At 46.4% G+C, this 23,077-nt stretch overlaps 1 protein-coding gene across 2 annotated transcripts in view; it reads left to right on the plus strand.

The window, feature by feature from the left end:
• TRPM7 (transient receptor potential cation channel subfamily M member 7) overlaps positions 1-23,077 on the plus strand; it is a 250,871-nt gene that overhangs the window by 157,053 nt on the left and 70,741 nt on the right. For both annotated transcript variants that reach the window (XM_078771748.1, XM_078771749.1), the window contains 2 exons: positions 9,666-10,210; positions 11,423-11,514. In XM_078771748.1, coding sequence (XP_078627874.1) covers positions 9,666-10,210; positions 11,423-11,514 — 637 coding nt within the window. The remainder of the gene's footprint in view (positions 1-9,665; positions 10,211-11,422; positions 11,515-23,077) is intronic.

The raw sequence follows: 23,077 nt of genomic DNA on the forward strand, positions 1-23,077 counted from the left end.
ACACAATGAACCAACTAATGTTTTGTAACAACTCAAAATTTAATAAATCTGGTCACGTTGTGTTGCAGTTTAATTTGGCCTTTTGTCACAAAATCACTTTTTTACCATTAAGAGTGAATCCAAGGTTTGCTTTATTTGTTTGGTTGTTTGTTTGTTTCTTTTTAGACATTGATCGAAATGACAGAGGCATGGTTAGTTAGCTTCAGCACATTTAAGTCTGTATTGAAATATATTCTTCTAAAGTCTTAAACCAGCCAGTTTGCTCTATAAATGATGCAGAAGTTAGCCGCAGGCTTAATTAATTTAATATAGACATTTGCATGAAAGTACACATTCACCATTTCAGCTTGGCAATGGATACAAATTGATGTTCTTACAGTTTAAACAAAACGAAATAATTGTCTCGCTGCAATAAATAAGGGAAATTTACAAAAGTTATAATTACTGCTTTTTTTAAATAAAAGATCTGGGCTCAGGGCGTAGTGAGTTGACGGTGAAAAGGCATTGTGCTGACAGTGAGGCAAGTGAGACCATGCATGGACAAAAGCAAGGGCAAGAACAAGCAAGAAAAGAGGAGAGGGAACTATCATGAACAAGCATTCTGAGTATTGCGCTGCAATACATGTCCCCTACCGGCAGTCTGTCGTCCGGAAAACTGTTGGGGAAATTACCAAGGGTTATTTACCCACAGGTTCTGAATCGTTCCCAATCGCTAATTACCTCAGGACGGGCTCACCTGTGATTCGCACTCGGGACTTCGATTTATACACCTTGCAGACAGGTCAGCAGAAGCACGACTAAAAAAGTTGTTGATAAAGAACCTTTCGAGTCGCTAAATATCAGTAATTTATTATATTTTCCGGTTCACGATCAATGATCGATGTGTGTATATATATATGTTGCTCGGCTTGGCTCCACCCCTCCCGAAAGCGCGCGCTGTGTCGCGCTTTTGACGTTCGCGAGACGAGGCTGAGGGCGCGCGGTGCGGCTTGAGGAGAACTAGAATAAACAAGAGATATCCATTTTTAAAAATATTTTCGTTTAATTAACAATATCTGCCAAACCACGTGCCCTATCACAAATTCCAAAAGGACATTTTAGTTGACTGACATGCTGAACAGATCTGTGAAGTTTTCCTTCGATTGGATCAAAAATGAGGGAGGAGCTCGGTTTTAAAGGTTCATGCTTAAAAACATCATAACTCTGAAGCCATGTGACGCATGACGTCATGCTCGCTGACTTTTTTTTGTTCGTCATGGGTATGCGATTCCGTCTGCAAAGTTTGGCCTCGATCAGTTCAGCTATTGCAGAGAAAAAGGGTTTTTCGTGTTTTCACGAAAAACAATATGGCGGCCGAACCACGTGACCTGTGACGTCATAATTACCATTAAAATATTCTACAGACCGAGTCCCCCCTACGGTGAAAATTTGATCTCAATCGGTCCTATTATTGCAGAGAAAATGGTTTTTAAAGGAAATTAAAACTGAAAATGGCACTGAGTTAAGGATCATCAGAATTATCAGAATTCCCAAAGTTCAAACTGCCATAACTTTGTTAAAAATGATCGAAACGTCGTGAAGTTCGAACTTGATCTGTAACTTATCATGAGGAAACCATGTGCCAAGTTTGAAATCATTAGCATTAAGAGTTTAGAAAAAAAGTCCGGAAAACTGTTCTTTGCGTGACGGACGGATGGACGGACAGACGGAGGGACGGCGTGCAAACCTATAGTCCCCTCCGGTGTACACCGGTAGGGAACTAATAAGCGAAGTACCAACTTCTAATCTGGTGTGTGGGTGTATCTAGGCATAAGGAAGAACGCTATTGAAAATTGGGTTGACACGTCAAAATCCAAGATGGCCGCCTTGTGTCTTTCACTTTGTCAACTCATCACTTAGGCGTAACGCTTGTTTGAGCTTACCTGGAATGGAGTTCAGTGATGTAGGGTGAATAGTCGTAGTGAAGATGACAGGTAGTAATGGGAGGATGACATAAGATGGTGGTGCACCGTTTACTTGAGGCAATGGAGTGAAGAATGCAATTATACCGGCTCAAAAAGAGAGTTCCACAGCAGTGAGATTTAAAAAATTACTACATGTGGGTGGTAACTCCAGATTTTGGGAGTCTGACCAGGGACAGGTCTATAACTTGAGAATGGCTAAAAGGATCTAATTCAAACTTGGTACATGTATGTATGTATAATAATGTAAACATGAACTGATTAGATTTTGGGGTCCCGAGGTCAAAGGTCAGAGGTCATGTCAGGTGAAACATGTGATAACTTGTGAACAGCTGAAGGGATTTAAATTAAAACTTGGCACAGGTATGTACAGTCACGTGAAAAAATAAGGTCACCCCATGTAAAGTTTTGACTTTTTCAACATATTTCAACATACAGCTATTTGATCTTCATTTCAACAATATTGATAGATAAAGGTGATATAATATAACAAATATCATGAAACATTTACATTTTGTAGTCCATTGTATAATTTAAATAAACATAAATGCAAATTTCGCATGTGCAAAAAGTAAGTACACCCCTACATTTATCACTACTTCAAATACCTAAAATTAGAATCAGGTGCACCAGCTCAGGTGCAAATGATTAGAACATCGTTAGAGAGGACCTTGGAGGAACCTGTCTTATTTAAACCTCAGACATTTAGTTTGGTTTGCTCTTTGTTGTTGAAGTGTGCGGCGTCACCATGCCTAGATCAAAAGAGCTCTCTGAGGCCTTCAGAAAGAAGGTTATAGATGCCTACGAGTCTGGGAAGGATTTAAAAAGATCTCCAAACAATTTGAAATCAATCATTCGACTGTCCGGAAGATCATCTACAAGTGGAGAAGATTCCAAACAACTGCCAACTTGTTCAGGCCAGGCTGCCCCAGCAAGTTCAGCCCAAGAGCAGACCGCAAGATGCTGAAAGAAGTCTCTAAGAACCCCAGAATGTCATCACGGGACCTACAGGTAGCTCTTGCCACTGTTGATGTCAAAGTGCACGAGTCAACCATTAGAAAGAGGCTGCACAAATTTGATCTACATGGGAGGTGTGCCAGGAGGAAACCTTTGCTGTCCAGAAAGAACATCAGGGCAAGACTAAAGTTTGCCAATGAACACCTCGGCAAAGACCAGCACTTCTGGAACAATGTGCTCTGGACAGATGAGTCAAAGGTAGAGCTATTTGGCCACAGTACCAGAAGACATGTTTGGCGAAAACCAAAGACAGCATTTGACCACAAGAACTTGATACCAACTGTAAAGCATGGTGGTGGAAATATTATGGTTTGGGGCAGCTTTGCTGCATCAGGGCCTGGGCAGCTCACCATCATAGAATCCACTATTAATTCTTCATTGCACCAGAGGGTGCTTGAGGATAATGTGAGGCCATCTGTCAGAAAGTTGAAGCTCAACCGAAGGTGGACTTTGCAACATGACAATTACCCTAAACATACCAGTAAATCCACCAAGGAATGGCTGAAAAGAAATAAATGGAGGGTTCTGGAATGGCCAAGTCAAAGCCCGGATCTAAATCCCATCGAGATGTTGTGGGGGATTTGAAACGAGCTGTGCATGCAAGAAACCCCTCAAACATCGCACAGCTGAAAGAATTCTGCATGGAGGAGTGGGCAAAAATTTCTCCCAGTCGATGTCAGAGACTGGTAGACAGTTATAAGAAACGCCTACTTGAGGTTGTTTCTGCCAAAGGGGGCAGGCAATACCACCTATTAGAGCCAAGGGTGTACTTACTTTTTCCATGTGCGAAATTTGCATTTATGTTTATTTAAATTATACAATGGACTACAAAATGTAAATGTTTCATGATATTTGTTATATTTTATCACCTTTATCTATCAATATTGTTGAAATGAAGATCAAATAGCTGTATTTTGAAATATGTTGAAAAAGTCAAAACTTTGCACAGGTATGTACGTGGTACATACATACATACATACGTGGTACATACATACATACATACATACATAATACATACATACATACATACATACATACATACATACACGTACATATGTACGTGGTACGTACATACATACAAAAGTACATATTTTTTCACGTGACTGTATAATGATGTAAATATGAACTGAATTAATTTTGGGGTCAAGAGGTCAAAGGTCAAAGATCATGTCAGGTAAAAATGTGATAACTTGAGAACAGCTGTATGGATTTAAATCAAACTTGGTACATGTACGAATAATGATGTAATAATGTGGATGGATGGAATACAGCAACAACAACAACAGCCATTTTAAGGCCATTTTCCCTGCTAGAGCGGGGGTTAGCCTTGCGGGCCCCATGACAATCTTCTCCATGACATGACAATGTGGATGGATGGAATATTCATGCAAAATATGCAAAACTTTGCCATCCCCCATCGAAAACCTTGATCTTTTCTACCCCTGGTAATTCACCCCAGAGTCCTTGCAGTGTTCATATGTTTTATTCCTCTCCCACCTCCCCCCAAGTCCTCCCGATGTCCCTGCTCTCAAATGTTGTGTTTGTGTCCTTCCCCCTCTTCCCCCTCTCTTTTGTGTCCTTCCCCCTCTCTCCCCATCTTGTCTGCCGCTCCCCTTGTTTTTTGTGTTTTGTGTGTCGGTTTGTCTTTTTGTGTGATTAATGTTAGCTCTTTCACGAGCCTCGATCTTGTATACAAAAAAAAAAAAAAAAAAAATCGTAATCGAATGGATTGACACAGACGAAAATTAGAACGGAACTCGGCAGAGCGCATACCTCCGCCAGACTGAACAGTTTCCGTTTTGTATTCCGATGATGGGCCGGATCAGGATTCGAACTTGAACCAACATCTAATGGACTTGTTCTTCTCACCTAATCAACTCATCCACCAATTTTTGTCATAAATTGTCCACAACTTTTTGAAATATCTTGCTATATATCGTCTTTGGCCCTATCACTCAATAGTGAAGCATCACTTGTACATTTTTAAAATTCTCCTATCCCAATCCATATTCGGATCTTCACCAGAATCTAATTATTTCGTCCATGTCACATACCCCACCTCTCCACCGAATTTCGTCCAAATCTGTCCACAACTTTTTGAGATATCCTGTTCACAAACAGACAGACAGGTGTGAAAACATAACCTCCATTCACCTTCGGTGGTGGAGGCAATGATTATGTATTTGTAAAATGATGATGTCCTCTACCAGATTAGACCAAAAGCACAACAACAGTAGAGAACAAAGACGTCGGTAGATCTGTGGAAGGGGAGGGCTAGGGAGGAGGGAAGGGTACACAGTAGAAAGCAAATGAACACTCCTGGAAATTTCATTACGAGGAATTTCAGGAAAGAAGTTGGGGATTGAAAGAGGCGGATTTGGGGTGTTTTAACGGTGTAGAAAAGATCAAGGTTTTGGATGGGGGAGGACAATAGATGGTGGTGAACAGCTGTTTTAAAGACCTGGAGGGAGGAGTGGGATTGAAGAGAGCGAGGTAGTTTGTTTCAGTGGCGGGAGAAACGAGGAATGAAAGAGTGAAGGTGAGTAGAGAGCCTAGATTTTGGCAGTTTTACCGGAAGAGGATTGCTGGCAGATCTTGTGCGACCTGTAGGAATATTTGGGGGACAGAGCACAGATAGAGCTGGGGGGGCAAGGCCGGAGAGGAGTCGGTAGAAGACAGAAAGACCACCTACCTGCCTGCGGTGAGAGAGTGAAAGGCCCTCAGAATCAGCTTCATCACGGAAGATTCCAATGATTCTGAAAGTTTTGGTTTCTACAGCGTGAAGCCGAATTCGGTGTGAGGCAGGAGCACCAGCCCAGAGGGGAGAGCAGTGTTCCATTGAGCTGCGGATGAAAGCCTTGTATGTGCTGAGGAGCTCAGGTGTGCCAAGGAAGGACTTCGCACGACGGAGGATGCCCAGTCGGCGACTGGCTATGGAGGCCAGCTTGGAAATGTGGTTTTCCCACGAAAGATCATGGGAGATTGTGAGACCCAAAAGCTTGAGTGACAGAATTTCTTGGAGAGGATTGTTGAGAAAGTAGATGCGAGGGTTGTCCAGATGGTCTTTTCGGAGAGACAAAGTGAGAGTGTGAGATTTGTCAGGATTGAAAGGCATGTTCCACTTGTTTGACCAGTCTGTGATTTTCTCCAGGTCTGCAGAGTGGAGAGGATGCTGCGAAGTGGGGAGCAGGCAGCTTTGAGGAGTAGGGGGAGGGGGGAGAATTGGAGAAAGCTGGTTAGGGGGGAGATTAGAAGGGGATAGTGGGGAGGGGGGCCCATGTACTCAATTTCAAGTTTGTGTGCAGTTCATGTTAATTTTGGGCAACCACTTCAAATGTATTCCACTGGGTCCTACTAATCAGAAAAATGATGTCGCCATTTTATTCTGTTGACCTTTAGTGACCTTGACTCATGGTCAAAGTTCAAACATCATTGCAGTGACCATACATCATCCAAAGTATATCAACCTGGGTACCAAACTGTGGTAAATTTCACAAGGAACATTGGTTATGACATTTGTTTCGTCATTTGACCTTTCTTTTTTTTTGCAATATGCAAATGAGCTAATTCGAGACAAAAATATGCATAATTAGCATACCCTATTTAACATATATCCTGGTTATATATATAATGGCTCGTATGTTAATTGTCCCGTCTCCAGAAAATGTTAATTGTTAGTAATTAATCACAAATGTATCCTGGGTCCTATTAGCTGACGTTGTCAATATTCTTGTGACTTGTGACCTTGAACTAAGGTCAAAGTTCAAAGAGCATATTTTGGCCACAATTCTGCATTACCATGATTGTGTTCCTGTGTGCATCTAATGGTTATTGTTGACACACATTGTAAAAAAATTTGCACTGAGTAACCTGGAAACATGTTTTTGCTTTTAGATTAGCTTCTTATATTGTTCACAACAAAGGATCTTCTTCATCAATCCCAAAAGCATGTCCGTGGTCATTGTTCGTCCTGTTGTCATCATCTGCACCACACACACACACACCTCTGTGCAGTTCATATTCTGTGATCTGCAAGAGCAGTGAGAGCTGCATTTTGTTGTCGTACATCCACACTTAACAAGGTGAGTGATGGCATATGGGGCAGGAAGTTGCTTTGTTCAGATGGCCACCAGATCATCACCTTCCACTTTCCACCCAAAGTCTGTAGCAGGTGGGAGCTCTGGGTCAGGCACGTAATCTTGGTTCCACACCATTGCTTGGTAGTGGGCACGCGCGATAGCTTCTTCCAAAGCTCCTCGAGTCGGCGGCATCTTTTGAGCTTCTGATTGTTTCTTTGTGAACAATCTCCAGCGGAGGTCGCCAACATTGGTGATGGATGTCCCTGGCTCGTACAACTGACAAACAAACTCTTCTAGAGCTGCAATTGTTTCTGCTGATGGTCCATTACGATTACCAACAGATGCAAAGGTAGATACCACATCAGGGGAAGATTTCATCAGTGCATGCCAGCAGCCAGCAGAACACATTTGAGATGGCAACTAATGATTGGCATTCAATAATAATGCAAAGTGATGGGATTTACGTGTATGGTGAAGACTTATGTTAATTATGCATATTTTTTCTCTAATTAGGTCATTTGCTTATTAATTTGCATATTGCAAACATCTGAGAGGGCAAATGACAAAACAAATGTCATAATCAATGTTCGTTGTGAAATTTGCCACATTTTGGTACCAAGGTCGATATACTTTGAATGAACTTTGACCTTGAGTCAAGGTCACTAAACGTCAACAGAAAAAAATGGCGACATCATTTTTCCGATTGGTAGGACCCAGTAGAATACATTTATAGTGGTTGCCCAAAATTAACATGAACTGCACACGAACCTGAAATTAAGTACATAGCCCCCCCCCCTCCCATTAGGAGGGGGGGGGTGGTAGTTTTGAAGGGGAGGAGTGAGGAGGGAGTTTTGATGGGGAGGGGGGAGATTGGAAGGGGACGGGTGAGATTTGGAGGGGAGGGTTGAGGGGGAAGTTTGTGAGGGGAGGGGGAGTTTCGGAGGTGAGCGAGGAGGGGGAGTTTCGAAGGTGAGGGAGGAGGGGGAGTTTCGAAGGTGAGGGAGGAGGGGGAGTTTCGGAGGTGAGGGAGGGGTTTAGAAAGTGGACGATTAATGAAAAACCAACATTATTGCAAACTGGGTTTGTTGTGATTTTCAAGACAGAGATCCGTTTGAAAACGTTAGAGGGGAGGTGGAATGCAGTTGAGTTTAGAGAATGTAGAAAGGAAGAATTGTAAGAGATTGAATTTTTTTTTTTGAAATGGAATGAATTGAAGAGGGAAAAAAGCCTTTTAAATAGGAAGAAAAACAACGTGTTGTAATAAACCACTGAATAAAACACCGCAGGAGAAAGTTTAATCATATTTGAATAATATAAAAAACAAAACAGAGAAAAAACAATTTGGGAAAAGTCCCTGAAGTGAGGGCTTGGATCTGGGAAAGAAGGAGAAAGGGTTAAATGAGTATGGTAGAAACGAGAATTGGAAAGGTGTGTATCGGCTGGAGATGGAAGGAAGAGGTGGAAGAAAAGGAGATAAAGGGGGCGGGGCGAGACAACAGAAGAAGGACGCTTCTTCACCGGAGGAAGCGGAGGACGAAACATATATGGTATATGGCACAAACAAACATATATGGTATATGTCACACATATATGGTATATGGCACAAGCAAACATATATGGTATATGGCACACATGGTGAAACAAATAATATGCCTTCAGGTTTAAATTAATTAAAAGAAAGAGCCTAGAAAATATTCAGTGAGTCATGGAAAGGCAAGTTTCTGTTCTTACCGAATACAAACACACCTGAATCTTTTATTTTATTTCTGTGCATGCTCAATCTGCCCCTTTGATGGTCTATGGGGGATCAAAGTGGGTCAAGGTTTGACCCCCCCAAAATAGGTATTTGCTTTCTTCTCAGAAACTACACACGCAATTTCGATGAAACTTCCCCACAATCTTCATCACCCATGATGTACCAAAGTTTGTTCAAGGCATTACAAAAATTGTGGTCTGAGGAAGTATATGGGGTTGGGGGAGGTGGGGGAGGGTTGCCCCCCAGAATAGGTATTTTTTTTTTGTTTGTTTGTTTAAAGTCTTATGATTATGTTAGTATGATTCTCCATGCTGCCCTGTCTTCTAGCAACCATTGAAATTGGTTTCAAATACCCTTTGTCAGTGTAGTATACTGTTTATTCCACCAGGTGAGCACCAGGGGTATTGCCCCTTTGTTTCTTTTCCTTCTATCCATTGGCATGCTACACAGTCATGATAAGTTTCATCATCAGCTCATTGTCAGGTGTGAAGACCAATCTCGTGATGAAATGTGTGATATATAGGTAAAACAACGTTTGGGTTTTTGTGAGCAGCGTTCCACGTCATATCATGGCACAGTCATCAGCTTCACTTAAAGATCTAGTGTGAAAAGTTATTGAGAGTACTGCACTTTGCTTTCAATCAAGTAGTTTTCTTTTTTTTTTGCAAAACACCTGCATGTTCTTTCTCCTGAATTGTGATTGTTAAGATGTGAACACATCTGCCAAAACCGTAGCATTTCATGTTTATGGAGAATTATTTAATAAACTGCAGCCAAAGCAAATCATTTTCTTGCCTGCACCTTCCATTCTCCCATTCCCTCTCTTCCTTCCATTGGTGGCACTTTGTATAGAGTGGATGCCATGTCGATGCAGGTGAAGGAAGTGAGTGAACGTGTGCTGTACATAAAGCAGAGCATGCAGAGCTTGGATACACAACTGGGACATCTTCAGGACCTGTCTGCCCTTACAATAGACACACTACGTGTTCTATCGGCCATTAACCGCTCTCCTGCACCATTGGAACCATCCTCCAGGGCATGGAGAGCATCTGGCGTTGGGGGAGAGGATGAGCCACGGACATCCGCGGTACCGCAAGTGGCTCATAGTGAGGTGAACAAATCCAACCTTTTTTTCAGTTCTCCCCTGGCTTGCCCACCGTGGAACAGCCCTGATAGGTGCGAAAAGGGAAGACCGCGGCTCCCACACTCCGGCTTGTTGCCATTCTTGGGCATGGAACCGCAACCTCCCGCTTTGATGAACTTCAATGAGGTGAAACACGGAGCCACCACGAAAAATGCCACTGACAAGGCACTACCGATTGAAAGCACATTGCTTTTGTCAGAGAGAGAAGACAAAGTGACAGAAGAGATTGATGTAGACTGCAACAATGAACAAGGTACCAACACCTCAAAAGCCCCTCCACTTCCCGTTCTAACACCCTACCATCCCTTGCCTCCCTCTTTCCCCTCTTGCCAGTGGTCATCCTTCCCCAGTGGGGAGGGTGATTCTGCTGCAATTCTGCTGCAATCACGTCGGCTCTCATTTTCGCTTCCCTGGAGTCCTGATCAGGCCTCTCTTGGCGTGCCTATTAGCACACGATCCTCACTACACAGTGTAAGTGTAAGCACAACACCACTCTTTAATGAAGATGTGGGACAGCTCAATTCACAGCCAGAGCGGAGCGGAATTACAGCACGCTGGCACTTGCCAGCATTGTTTGGTTGTCGTAGATACAGGAGTAAGAAGTCTGACGAAGCTTCAGTTGTGGATGACAGTTGCTTCGCGAACACTGCTTTTTCCCTTGACGACGACGACGACGACGACGACGCCTACGACGACGACGATGACGATGATGATGATGATGATGTCTTTTTGGATGTACCTGTTGAGCATAGTCCCTGGCACATTACTGGTGGCTCAAAGACGGCCTTCAGTCCAAGAAGCAGTGGGGGTGATACTGATGGCAGGGTCGAAACTACCAACTTTACAGGTGTCCATGCACATACAGGGCGAGCTACAGGGCTTGCCAGCACTGGAAAACCCTATGGATTGCCAGAAAATTGCAGTATGCGGCTTCCAGTGGTGCCGAAGGCCTGGGGTTTGTCAGCAAGATGGAAAGGTTGTGGTTTTAGGGGATTTCTTTCTTGTGATCGTCACTCACCCCTTCCCCCTTTCCCTCTCCCCAAACACTGATGGTGACAATCTTTCTTTTGGCAGATTTCAGTATCTTGGGCTGAATAACCGTTCTTCACTTCCTCTTGTGCACCTTTTGATCATTCCCAGAGATAGCATTGCACGCTGTGGGTTCACACCTCTGGTTCTTTTTGTGGTGATTTGCGTGTGTTTCTCTACGTGCAGATGCCTCTTTAATCTGTTAGTGGTGGACCACAGTAATGGCACCTGATCTTGTTTCCTATAAACATGCATGTTCCTTGGTTAAAGGAAAGTCTGGAATTGCAAATGATTTTGATTGACTCACTGATGTGTTGATCTTTAATGATTGTCATATGCATCATTCTGGTCCAACAATTGCGTTCTGAAACAGTGTTGTTACAACCAACATGGTCATCTGAATGAGCTGTACTTATCTACCTCCCCCTGGGTGCAGGACTGGGTGCAGCTGCACACCGCTCAGTAGTGCAGCGGCAGAGTAATTCTGTTAATGTTGATGAGCTGCAACTGGCTGGCACTGCCTCACAGGTGTGTTTGTGAATGAAACAGATTTTAATTGAGTTACGTTGATCCTATACCCTTGGCATTTTCTGGAAACACTTCAGCTTTGAAAATATTCATGAACAGAGAAACGTGCGTGTTTGTGTGCATGCGCGTGTGTGCTTCTCTATGTGTGTGTGTGTATATATATTGTTACGGGACCGCGGCGAGGATGTTGTTTGCCGAGCGGATGGCCGCCGCGCCCGAACAGTTACCCCGACTAACCCGATTCCTGAACGTTGGCCGAACCGCGCCACAGATATTCAATGGGGAAAAGACTAAAGCGAAGGATGTGAAGAAGAAGAACACCAAAGCAAAAAGGTTGGAAATGCTACTAAATTTATTCCTACTATTTACACAATCAAAGAAACCAAGGAGAAGGAAGGATAATAAAATAAAATACAGAAGAGGAAAGGTGACACAGTGAAAATCGCTAGCTTATCTAAACAGGCTTAATTAACCCAGGGACAAGACACACAGAACAAACTCACGTACACGAATGGGGAAATTGCAGGCAGGAATGACAGGAGGTGGGTGGCTGGAGGGGGAGGAAGGCACGGAGCTGGCTGAAGCTTGATCCCGCACGGGACGTCGGGCTGGACCTCGACGGCCGCCGATGCCACCGATCCTGTCGTGTGCGCGGGGTAACGGGTCGGAGCTGCTTGGTGGAGCCAAGCTGCTGGTGGGGGGTCTGGCGTGACGGGTTCTCTCTCCCTCTCTCACAAACTCCAGGACTCTTTCTCTCTTTGCTTCGCTTCGCCCCTTCTCTCCTCTCTCTTTCTTAGTCCAACCCAGTCCAACAACTTCCTCTCTTGCTTGGTCCAACTCTTAGTCCCACTCAGTCCAACTCTTAGTCCAACAACTTCCTCTCTTGCTTAGTCCAACTCTTAGTCCAACTCAGTCCTCTCTTGCTTAGTCCAACAACAACTTCCAGGCTTTCGCGCGCACTCTATATAGCGCCTCAGGCGAACAAGCCGCTGGTGTCCAGGACACGCCCATCGGTGGGCTCGCCTCGGCCCTGATTGGTCGGCACGGCCCTCGGGCTCCGCCCTTGATGACGATGGGCGGGCACGCCCAGGAGTCGGCAGCTCCTCCCCCTTCTTCTCCAAGCCGACCTCGTGGCGAATGGAGTCGCGGAGGGAACAGTTGGCAATTGTTGGAAGGGGAATGTGAATGAAAGGGGATCTACTCTTATTTCACTTGGTGCAATGGAGTATTTAAATTAATGGAAGACACAGCCTTACACTAATACACATAATAAGGATATAACTATTGAACAGGGATATATGGTGTCCTTCGTGTATGCTTTATGGAATTAACTACGGGAACGCCCTTTGACCTTTATACAACAGACTGGAGGCAGGAGGGTCCAGAATAAAGCAATAAAAAAACAAAAAAAACACAATCCTCATATCCACAACAATATATATATATATATATATATATATATATATTGTTGCGAATATGGAATTTGGCCTCCATATCCGCTTGTAAATATTCCCCTATTTTCTCCAATACTCCCCAACTTTCCCCGATCCCCCATTCCCTAGTCCCATTGCATGTAAATAACAATCAGTAGAGCCGACCTTCCCCTTATTCCCCCATTAAATGTCGTGCCCAGGTCCACCGCACCACACGTAGACAACTTTCGGACATCTTCCTAGTTATTCTTATTCTATGTCAGTTAAGGCCTCGTCTCCATTAATTATGACTCTTCGTTGCACCAGAATGTGATTATATGGCATCAGTAGTGAGTTTAGGACCTTTCCCATACCTCCTCCCATCTTCTTCCCCAAACAACAACAATAACAACAACTACAACAACAATTACAACTACAACTACGACTACAACAACAGAGGGGCGGGGAGTGTGCGTCCTCACACCGGCTCGGTTACCCGCCATGACCATACGCTCCACGGCGTTACCCCGAAGGGGCTGGCTGTCAGCTCCTCGTCAGGGGCGGAGCCAGTAACCCCCCCGCACGCACCCAATGAGAAGCAACGTGCCGATTCCACGAGGCGGAGCTAACGAGCCGAGGGCGTGTCACTCCCCGCCGGATATACGCGGCCACGCGCCGGGTGTGACGTGAGATGCGCCCCCAGCCTGGAGAGAGAAGTCGCCACCCCTCGAGCGCTGCAATACCTCCACCGCATCTCTTAAACTGGACCGTACGTGATCCTGCCCTGAGCCCAGGTGCACCTGGAGCGATCGCTACCCGCCTGTCCTTTCCATCAATCCCCGTGTGAGTGAGCCTTGTCCCGTTTATCTGTCGTCCGTTGGGGTTAATATAAGTGTGTTTAAGTGCCCACCTTCCTATGTTTCCCTCTTGTCCCTGTAATCTAAACCTTCCGCATTATTGTAATAACAACCTTTGAGAACCGTATCCCTGGTGTCGTGTCGTATTAATTCCAGCCGTGTGTCTTCTTTTTCCTTCATTGGTCTAGCATAGCGCGATTAGTCAACGTTCGGGCACAATCGGGTAACTTGTGCAGACGTGGTCATACCATAAAACCGCTCGGTAAATAACATCCAAGCCACGTCTGTAACAATTGGTGTCGAGGAGTGGAATTCGAACCCGGGACTAAATTAGTTAGGCCCAAATTTTGGGAGGGAAAATCGAGCCGGAGCGCGTACGGCGCTCGACCGAATCGATTCGGAGCGCGTTTCCCGCGCGAAATTATAACGGCGAAATTTGAATTTGTTTTACGAAAATAAAAAAAATAAAAACCGAATTTTGAAAGTCGCGCTATGGCGGATCAAGACAGCTGGGGTCCGGTAGAGGAGAGAGAGGTAGGGTCGATCCAGGACCAAAATGAGGGACAGGAGGAGAGCGAAGCAGTGAGGGCGGCAGGTTCGCAAAATAGCGCCGTCACGCACGAAGAAGCGGGCGCGCAAAATGGCGCCTCGCTGGTCACCGCGCCGGCAACCGTGGCAGCGCCCCCGATGGATTTGAACTCGTTTTGGATACAAATGAAGGCCCTTATGGCCCAGAATTGTGAGCAAATGAGGGCTGATAGGGAGCGATTGGGTGAGCGATTGGAGGGCCAAATGAAGGAAATGGGGAACCGGATGGATGCTCGGAGTGAGCGATTGAAGGGCCAAATGGGGGTAATGAGGGACGAAGCGAGGGGTACCGGTGAGGGGTTAGACAATAATTTTAAGGGATTAGACAAGAAATTTGGGAAGTTAGACAATAATTTTGAGGAGTTAGACAAGAAATTTGGGAAGTTAGACAATAATTTTGAGGGGTTAGACAACGGGATAAAAGAAGTGAAAAATGGGTTAGAGGGGGTAGAAAATAGAATGGCTGCCCAGGAGAATCAGATAGAGGGAGTGAAAAATGGGTTAGAGGGGTTAGAAAACAGTATGGAAGGCAAATTGAGGGACATGAGGGACCAAGCGGAAAGGGAAGTTAACCAAATGGGGCAGCAGATAGAGGGGGTCAGAATGGGGGTAGAAACCAAACTGGATGCTCACAGGGAGGAAATGGAGCAGATGAGGGTGGCATCTGGGCAGGAGATGCAAGTGATGGGAGAGCAGATCAGAAGAGGAGTGAGTGAGGAGGTCGGAGGAGTGCGCGAGGAGGTGAGGCACTGTAGGGAGCACATGGAGAAGGAGGTGAGAAAGGGGACTGTAAAGTTACAGGGGGGCATAGAGGACCTGACGCAGGAGGTGGAGCAGCTGACGGTGGGACAGACGGAGTTAGTGGAGCAGGTTCAAAGGAACACTGCGGTATTAGGAGGTTTAAAGGCGACACAAAAAGAAATTAAAAACGACTTGATAGCGACACAGAGGCAATGTCAGATGGTACGTGAGGGACTGACAACGAGGTTGGACGAGGTGGTAGAGGTAATGGAGACGAAGGACCGGCAGGTGAGGACGCACCTGGAAACGGTCAAGGTAGCCTTGGAGGACGAGCTTGAGGAGACGTACCGGGGAATAAAAGAGGTGAAGCACAAATTAGAAGAAGTGGAAGAAGGGATGAGTGAAATTAAGAAGCGACGGAGAGGGGATAAGAAAGAGATAAAAGAGGAGATAAAAGAATTGGTCCAAAGTCTGTGTTTGGATCGTGATGATGTGCTCATTAACCGGATGAGGGATTCGCAGGTGATGGAGGAGAAGCGAAGAGGAAGAGGACCCGGTGTAAGTGGTGACCAATATGGTCGTGCGTATGATGCGCCAGGGGATTTAAGGAGCTTGGGGGTCGAGATGGACCCGGGTGTTCGTGAGAGGCCGTTGGTGAAGTGTGCGACAGGTCTGGTGTGCGAAAATGGAGGTGTGCAAGAAAGTCCGACTCTGGGGTGTGTGAGGAAAAAGTGCGTGCCAAGGAGTGAGTGTGCTGGCGAGAGTGAGTCGGTCGTAGCGCGTGTGCGAGGGAGCACATGGAAGCGTGGTGTGGTGAGTGTTACAGAGGGTGTGACGGGAGAGTGTGCGCAGGAGTGTGCGCGAGAAAGGTGTGTGACAGACAGGTGCATGAGGAAAGAGTGCGCTGTCAGAAGTAAGGAAGAGTGTCCACCTGTGGTGAGTGTTACAGAGGGTGTAACGGGAGAGTGTGCGCGAGAAAGGTGTGTGACGGACAGGTGCATGGGGAAAGAGTGTGCTGTCAAGAGTAAGGGTGAGTGCGCTGTCAGGAATGGAGGTGAAAGTAGTGAGAGTGACATGGAGCGTGAGTTAGTTGTGACAGGTGAGCGAGGATGTACACCTGGGATGGAAGGATGCACACCTGGAATGGTAGAGCGTGAGTGGGAATGCACGCTGGAGTTGGTGGTGAGGCACGTGGTTGGGTGTGCGAATGAGGGCACACCTGTGATTGTCACAGAGGAGGTGACCGAGGAGGGGGCGCGAAGCGGTGTATTGGTGAGGTGTGCGAGCAACGAATGTGTGCCAAAGTGTTCGGTGGTCAGGTGTGTGACCAAGGCTGTGAGTGGAATGGGTGTACCTGGGTGTGTAAGGAAAGGTACGAGGAGCATGGGCACGGCTGGATGTGTGAGCAAGGAACGGGCTGCGGGGTGTAAGCGTCCAGGTGAAGCATCGACGTTAGACGGGGTCGAGTTTAGAACGACTTATAGCCGAATCGGGCCCTCGGTGCGTGCCGGGCTTCGCGTGCCGCGAGAACCAGCGGGGATCCGAGCCACGGCGGGTTCGAAAGGACCGCCGTGCGCGATCCACGCTGGGCCTCGCGTGGGACGGCCGCGTCCGTGCTCCACTAGGCGGAGCGGGCAGCTGGATAGGAAGGGTCGTTATGGCGACCACTTTTTGTTGAGACGTGCCGGCAGGTCGAGATCGGGACATTGGATGGCTCCACGCCGAGGTGATGCGTGGGATCTCGGCCCGGGTAAGCCCCCGTCCCTGCACCGAGTGCCGGACGCATTCAGCCGCTGGCACAAAACAACCAGCATCCATTGCTTGGCTTTACGAAGCCGGGCTTTGGACAGGAATTGGCGCACCGAGAGGTATTACTGAGTCGACTGGGTGATGAGGTTAGTGTTTTGGACCCAAAATTAGAGAAAAACAAAATTTGATGATTGGCAAGGGATTGGCAGTAGTGATTGGCAGATGATGGGCAGTGATTGGCAAATTTTTAATTTGTTGAAATTAGATGTGCAAAATTGGTAGTGAGAGACCCCCGATGTGGTGGGATGGCAAATCCACCATCCTTCCCATGGGGGGGCAAAGGAGCACTAGCTTATGGGGTGTATGGCAGTGAAAACTAGCCCGGGTGGGTTAGGATATTGTGTGTAGGGATCTAGAAGAGATTGACATTAGGTAACGTTAAGATTAGTTAGTGACTGATACCTGTAGTGGGGACGCAGGTAGATTAGTATGGATGATAATGACGAGGGAGCGCAATAGTTTAAAGGGACGACTGGGAAGCGCAAGTTTCAGAAGGGAGTAGTTAGCTGAGATGATGCCGTGTGTGTGAGAATTGAACAGGTGTGATTGCACAGGTGTGCAACTGGACAGGTGTGTGGAGCAGTGTATGAGTAGTGAGTGTGTGGATCAGCGCGAATGCGCTTGGGGAGAGAAGGGTGCAGGTGGCACCAGGTGTGAGAGCACAGGTGTGCAAGTACAGGTGTGTGGAGAGAGTTGGAGTAAGTGGTACGGAGTGGTGTGCATGGTGCGAAGGTGTGAATGGGGGAAGAGTGGACCCCCATCACGGATACCCGGGGCGGGTAGTGTAAGTGTTAGGTAGAGGGTACAGGTAAATTGTGGTTGGATATTGGCATCTGTGGTGCGGTTGCAGAATGGTGTTGTGAATGGGTGCATTAGTGTTGTGGAAATGGCGGGGCGTGTAGCCTGTTAGTGTGTGTAGTTGGTTGGGCACTCCACCACTGTGAGGATGTCGGCCAGGTGAGGCCGCAGGTGGGCTCTGGGAGCCGGTAGAGTTGTGGATGGGGCCCGAGGATCCGGAGGATGGACCCGGGTAGCCCAGTGCCAGAGAGGGCACGGAGTGGGGAGAGCGCCAGAGGGCCTTCCCCAGGTAGATAGGTTAGGGTAAGGAGCAGGTAAGCTCGGAGGCAACTGCAGTGGTGGAGGTGTGCAGGTGGGTAGACCCACTGGGAGAGGTACACGTCGCAGCCCAGAAATTGTACGAGGGCACCGGGAGATGAATCGGGGGAGTGAGACCCCAAATTGAAGAGCACCACAGTTTGGCCAATGGGAATTGGTTTTTAGAACCCATAGTGTAAGAGGGCCAATGGTTTGGCCGGAGAAAGCCCCCGGGTAGTGTAAAGTTGTTAAAGTCATTTAGGAAATAGTTAGGATTGAAGAACCTGTCGCACCATACGCAGCCACTTACCTGTGGTGATGATGATGACTCCACACCTGTGTTTTCTTTGTTCTGTGTGCAGGAAATGAGATTGCTGTGGATTTGTGAGACGCATCACGACGTGGATGAGACATTGGGGTGATTCCATCTCTCCCTCCTTAGGAGGGACTGATGATGAATTGGTGATGGCAAATTTTGATGTTGAGTTGGAGATGGCAAATTTTGATGAGAGTTGAAAATGGCAAATTTGATTGGTTAGGAGGGAGAGAAGACGAATTTGGTATATGGGAGGAACGGGGAAGACAGTAGGGATGTTTGTCGATTTGTAAAGTAGATGTTTATGGGTAGTGTTGTGTTTTGTGGATGCAGTAAGGGGTAAGGGAGGGGCCATGTAGGTTACCTGGTGGGGGGGGGGCGTACGATAGGAACGTACCTGTCTCACCTGGTTCCCATGTGCCCCCAGTGTGCATCACCTTACATTGCGTGCACTTTTGCGCCCTTACCACCTTACTCACTTGTTTCTTCTTTTGTCTCCCACCTCCGAGGATCTGGCTTTGGGGTAGAGAGAGAGGAGAGAGAGGTGCTGGCTGCGCAGTTGTGGGCCTGCACTTTCGCTGTTTGCTGCCGGGATCGATACACCATATGGACCGCAATGTTTGTGGCCACCCACAATGGACCGCAGTTCGTTTGCGGCCAAGCACCACCCGGGGATGGACCTATGGGTCAACGTGGCACCTATGCCATACAGGTGAACCACTTTTAGTTGACACCAAGTGCACCACAAGAAGAGCAAGAGACACCTGCAGGGTTAGGGGTTGTCGCATTTATTTTTAATCATTGAACAATGGTGACTGCACCGATTGGTGGTGGGGTGGTGCTTTTGGTGCTGGGAAAGGGTGCTCTGCACGTTATTAAAGGCCGTCGGCCACAGAGCACTCGTGGGTTGGTGTATCGATGTTGGCAAGCGCGCTCTCTCTATGCATAACATCTGCATGTGTTCCTCCAAAAACAGGTCCTGGATCGTAGTGTAAATAGCCGCGTAGTCTTGTAAATAATGCTCCCTACCGGCTGTATGTTTAGTTTGAGAATTCTTTCCGGATTCGGTTATCCTGTGGGTGTGTTTCTGTGAGGAGAAGGGTGCAACGTCGCAGGGGGACATATTTACTCATTTGTGAATATCTGTAAAACTGTCGCACTCAGGGTAGAGTTAATAGTAGAGGGAACTACATTGCGTGCCACACTAAAGTAGGTAAAAATTTATCGGGTCGGGACGCCCCGAGGGTAGAGAAGGGTGCAATGTTGTGAATATGGAATTTGGCCTCCATATCCGCTTGTAAATATTCCCCTATTTTCTCCAATACTCCCCAACTTTCCCCGATCCCCCATTCCCTAGTCCCATTGCATGTAAATAACAATCAGTAGAGCCGACCTTCCCCTTATTCCCCCATTAAATGTCGTGCCCAGGTCCACCGCACCACACGTAGACAACTTTCGGACATCTTCCTAGTTATTCTTATTCTATGTCAGTTAAGGCCTCGTCTCCATTAATTATGACTCTTCGTTGCACCAGAATGTGATTATATGGCATCAGTAGTGAGTTTAGGACCTTTCCCATACCTCCTCCCATCTTCTTCCCCAAACAACAACAATAACAACAACTACAACAACAATTACAACTACAACTACGACTACAACAACAGAGGGGCGGGGAGTGTGCGTCCTCACACCGGCTCGGTTACCCGCCATGACCATACGCTCCACGGCGTTACCCCGAAGGGGCTGGCTGTCAGCTCCTCGTCAGGGGCGGAGCCAGTAACCCCCCCGCACGCACCCAATGAGAAGCAACGTGCCGATTCCACGAGGCGGAGCTAACGAGCCGAGGGCGTGTCACTCCCCGCCGGATATACGCGGCCACGCGCCGGATGTGACGTGAGATGCGCCCCCAGCCTGGAGAGAGAAGTCGCCACCCCTCGAGCGCTGCAATACCTCCACCGCATCTCTTAAACTGGACCGTACGTGATCCTGCCCTGAGCCCAGGTGCACCTGGAGCGATCGCTACCCGCCTGTCCTTTCCATCAATCCCCGTGTGAGTGAGCCTTGTCCCGTTTATCTGTCGTCCGTTGGGGTTAATATAAGTGTGTTTAAGTGCCCACCTTCCTATGTTTCCCTCTTGTCCCTGTAATCTAAACCTTCCGCATTATTGTAATAACAACCTTTGAGAACCGTATCCCTGGTGTCGTGTCGTATTAATTCCAGCCGTGTGTCTTCTTTTTCCTTCATTGGTCTAGCATAGCGCGATTAGTCAACGTTCGGGCACAATCGGGTAACTTGTGCAGACGTGGTCATACCATAAAACCGCTCGGTAAATAACATCCAAGCCACGTCTGTAACAATATATATATATATATATATATATATATATATGTATGTATGTATGTATATATATATATATATATATATATATGCACACACACACACACACACACACACACACACACACACACACACACACACACACACACACATATATATATAAGCAAAGATTTGCGGTTGGGATTAAATCCAAATGACTCCATGGTAAGATCTCCAACCTTTAATTGAACAAACAATGACTCAACGTTTCGATTAACAACATGTGAAGCCACACGCCTCCGTTAATCTTCCTCAAGAGTGATAAAATCATCTCAACATCCCCTTATATGCAAAGTGGGCGGGGTATATGCAAAGTGGGGTGGGCAAAGCTCGACAGCCAATGAAACCGTATCACACCGCTCTCGTGAACGGAGACGTTATTGACCAAATTCAAAAATCAACCGCATATTAACGGCTTAAAAGAATCCTGTAAGCAATGCTGGATTATAACTCAAGTGTTTAGTTTCAAGTGTTTAGTTTAGACACTTGAGTTATAATCCAGCATTGCTTACAGGATTCTTTTAAGCCGTTAATATGCGGTTGATTTTTGAATTTGGTCAATAACGTCTCCGTTCACGAGAGCGGTGTGATACGGTTTCATTGGCTGTCCAGCTTTGCCCACCCCACTTTGCATATACCCCGCCCACTTTGCATATAAGGGGATGTTGAGATGATTTTATCACTCTTGAGGAAGATTAACGGAGGCGTGTGGCTTCACATGTTGTTAATCGAAACGTTGAGTCATTGTTTGTTCAATTAAAGGTTGGAGATCTTACCATGGAGTCATATATATATATATATTTATATATATATATATATATATATATATATATATATATATATATATATATAATGGTATCTGTAATCTGGTTCTCCAACCTAATGAGCGGACAACATGACGTCATCGCCATGCATGTCCGCATTGCCTGCAAAGCTCCAGAGGAACCATCTAGCAGTGCGTCATTACGGATTATAAATCCAGATACTGTCACAAGTGCATGCAAAACTCACAGTTACCGACGTGGTTTCGCCGCTTGTTGGGGCTTCATCAGGGCAACGCAGTGAGGCTTCCATACACTTGTAACTCTGTGAACCTTTCGGTTTTTATATCAGTCACTATGCGACCTTCATATCATCAGTGGAGAACCGCCAGCAAGATACCATTATTAGTAACTCCCAACCGCAACCAGGTCGACTCCATATGATGAGTGGATACCAGAGATAACGTTACCGTGTGGCAGGCGGTGCTTATCGCTCCCAGCAAGGTGCAGCAGCAGCTGTATGGGACACCTTGCTGGCGGTTCTCCACTGATGATATGAAGGTCGCATAGTGACTGATATATATATATATATATATATATATATATATATATATATATATATATATATATATATATATATATATATATATATATATATATATATATATATATATATATATATATGTATATATATATATATATTGTTACGGTTTTTAGAACCTTCACTTTGTAAATTTTAGTAAATGTTTCCCTTATAAATGATCCCCTGTAAATATCCCCATCAATTGGCTTTATTAAAGATCGCACCCTAGTTAGTCCATGTACGACACGTAGAGAACCATAGGACCTCTCTGTAGTTATTTCATTATTATGTGTTTCAGTTAAGGATCTGTTCCCAATAGTTGAATCTGCGTTGCATTAATCAAATAAGATAGGCCCCGTTCAATTTTCCCAATCATCTCTCCCACTCGTCAAAGTGCAGTAACAGTAGGATAGTGTTCGCTGCCGTTTGCCTTGGGCTGTTTGCTGGCACCAAGCCGCCATTACGCACGCGGTCTCAAGCCGAGGAAAAAGGGGGCGGAACCACAAAAACAAGGTGTGGCACGTGAACAGAGGTGGAGCCAGCGAGCCCTTGCCGGCCAACCAGTGCCGAGGTAAGCCGACCGGTAGGCGTGTCATCGGAGCCGGCGGCTTGATACAACAACGGACAATAAAAGCGGCTGCGAGGGACTGCTTGAACAGATGAGATGAGAAGGAGATCAGATGAGGTGAGAAGGAGATCAGAGGAGGTGAGAAGGAGATCAGATGAGGGAGAGGGAGATGAGTGTGAAGGATCGTGAGGCAGAAGAGTGGCTCCGCTGACATGCAATCTATTCACATTGTCAGCGCGCGTGAAAATATACGTGCAACTGCCGCCGGGTTTCGCCAAAGGCCCGGAGCGTGGACCGGAGCTTGGACTGGAGCCAACCTTGACGCTGTGCATTTGCCCAGACCTTCCTGCCCTGCCGTCTGCCCGAACCTTCTCCTCCTTCCAGCGATTCCTTCCTGCCATACCCTATTCATGTGTCTGTTTGTTTTGTCCGCGGTTATAATATAAGACTGTTTAAG

This window comes from Myxine glutinosa, chromosome 2 (genome assembly GCF_964187855.1).
Source record: "Myxine glutinosa chromosome 2, kmMyxGlut1.1, whole genome shotgun sequence".
Classification (NCBI taxonomy): domain Eukaryota; kingdom Metazoa; phylum Chordata; class Myxini; order Myxiniformes; family Myxinidae; genus Myxine; species Myxine glutinosa.